Source organism: Phytophthora infestans, genomic scaffold, assembly GCF_000142945.1.
Source record: "Phytophthora infestans T30-4 supercont1.6 genomic scaffold, whole genome shotgun sequence".
Lineage (NCBI taxonomy): Eukaryota > Oomycota > Peronosporomycetes > Peronosporales > Peronosporaceae > Phytophthora > Phytophthora infestans.
Genome location: NW_003303753.1, coordinates 1,345,606 through 1,347,588, shown reverse-complemented (window position 1 = coordinate 1,347,588; position 1,983 = coordinate 1,345,606). Strand labels below are relative to the sequence as shown.

Below are 1,983 nucleotides of genomic sequence, written 5' to 3'. Positions count from 1 at the left end.
GAGTACCCTCTCACGCGCGTGGACATTGAGCTGAACACGCCAAAGCTACAGGTCTACTCGGCCAAGCTTACAGTAATTGCGCAGCTGACAGGTCTTCGGTATTTAATGTACCATTGGGCAGTACCGACAGCGATTTTGTTCATTCTGAACATTGTCTTCTTGGAAGCACTGGCACTGATCATTTTGTACGCGGTGTACGCTCTACCGCAGCTGGACGAGGAAGCAGCTGCTGACGCTGCGGTGCTGGAAGCTGCGGCTGCTGATGCACGTGATAAGGCGAAAAAGTTGTTCGAGACGGACTCGGCACCAGAGACTGAGGGTATGGAGAATGAAAAGAGCAAGACGCTGATTGACGAGGTGGCATTTACTACAACGAGTATGGAGACATTGTCGGCGGTGGTTGAGGAAGCATCTGAGGACGTGGACGATATGAAGGAAGAGAAGGTGGAAGTGAAGAAGGAGCCTGTAGTTGACGAGTAAGGGATGTGGCAGTCGTGATTGCCCGATCTTCTCTTAGGGATTGAAATCGAACGGAAAGAACCACGTGGTTTTCAGCTGAGTTGTTTTATTGAAGCGCGAACGGCAAAGGAGGAGAAGCTCGGTTGGTACACGGTGCATTTTTTTTAATTGCAATACATATGAAAGGTGGAGACAGCGATTGCCTTCAGACCTGACGATGATTTCGACTCGATTTGGCTTGAAAACCCCACGCCGAAAGGTACTTTTCGTCCACTAGCTCAAAAGTTCATCAGCCTGTTGCTGTGGCGCTGCTCTTTTCCTCCAGCCGCGCATCTACAGTACTCTCCTTTGTCTGCAGTGTTTGTTTAGTGACTTCCTAGCTGCGAAGACGTCGATTAGCTTCTTTGCTTGCTCACCTGTGAGGTGTACGTGTACTACGTTGTAGTATTAATAATAAAGCCACCGTCCTCCTGGCACGGTGCGTATCAGGTGAGCTGCTTAAGCAGCATGGACACGAGCTAGCAAAAAGGTCTCCATGAGCAAGGTCTCGTAAACATTCGTCGCGTCGGTTTTGAGCAGTGCATTCTGTATACTGTACCATCTTGAATTGGAGGTCTTGCTCTCGCAGCGCTGTCGAATAATGCGTCCTAAACGAAGCCTAAAATGTCCAATTTGTCCTACAATTAGACTTGTCTTCGATGCGCTCGCTACCGGCAAAAATCACGCACTTAGAGTTTAGCTTAACGCATTTAGTGGTGACGTAGGGTCGTCACGGGGGGGATTGCTCTCCATGTGTCGATCGCTTCTAAGAGTAGGAGCCATTTAAATGTAAATACACTTAAATGTCAACTTTAGGAAACTAATCAGGAAGTAACGTAAACACGTAAGTGCCGGGCAAAAGGCCGCGACAGTATAGCAGTGTCTGGCGAGGCTGCTCTCCTCTGCTGCTCTCTGATGAGCGGCAGGCGTCAAAACGCAAAGTGTGGAGCAGCCTCCGCCAGAACACCGCTGTACCGCAAAAGTAGATTAGTATACAAATAGCAAATAAGTCAATACTAAACTCTAGATAAATGCACTCTCGTTTGAGTACACCATCTTGGCAGCGCACAACCAACGATGTCCTTGTGCATACAGTCCTTGGTATAGTCCTTCGCCATTGCACGCATGTGTACTCAGTGTAGCCGGTTGTAGTGCAGCCGCAAGCTGCACTGCCAGGCGCATGAGTGTCCTTGGGATGTGTCTTTTCCAGACACTGGCAGTGGACGGTGGCTCGTAGATGGGGGGCACCGGACACTGGCAGACTGCAATGCACTGGCGCTCGACACGCAGGTAAGTTTTATAGCTCACACTCCCACTTTGATCTCGGGCGACGCACTTGGAAGTCGACGCGATCACACACGCGCATCCTAGTTGCCGCCATAGTCCTAGTAGTAGCGTAGTTCGCAGCTTCAAAGGACAATAGCAGTCCACCTCCAGTAACAGTTACCTCCCCACTCCGAATTCGCTCTCGGTCTTTCATCAATG

The 1,983-nt window shown here is 49.9% G+C and overlaps 1 protein-coding gene across 1 annotated transcript; it reads left to right on the top strand.

The window, feature by feature from the left end:
* Window positions 1-105: 105 nt before the first annotated feature.
* PITG_04574 (uncharacterized protein) lies at window positions 106-680 on the top strand (the record flags this gene model as incomplete). Its single annotated transcript, XM_002905288.1, has 1 exon — window positions 106-680. The coding sequence occupies one exon, from the start codon at window positions 106-108 to the stop codon at window positions 478-480; it is 375 nt and encodes a 124-aa protein (XP_002905334.1).
* Window positions 681-1,983: the final 1,303 nt, after the last annotated feature.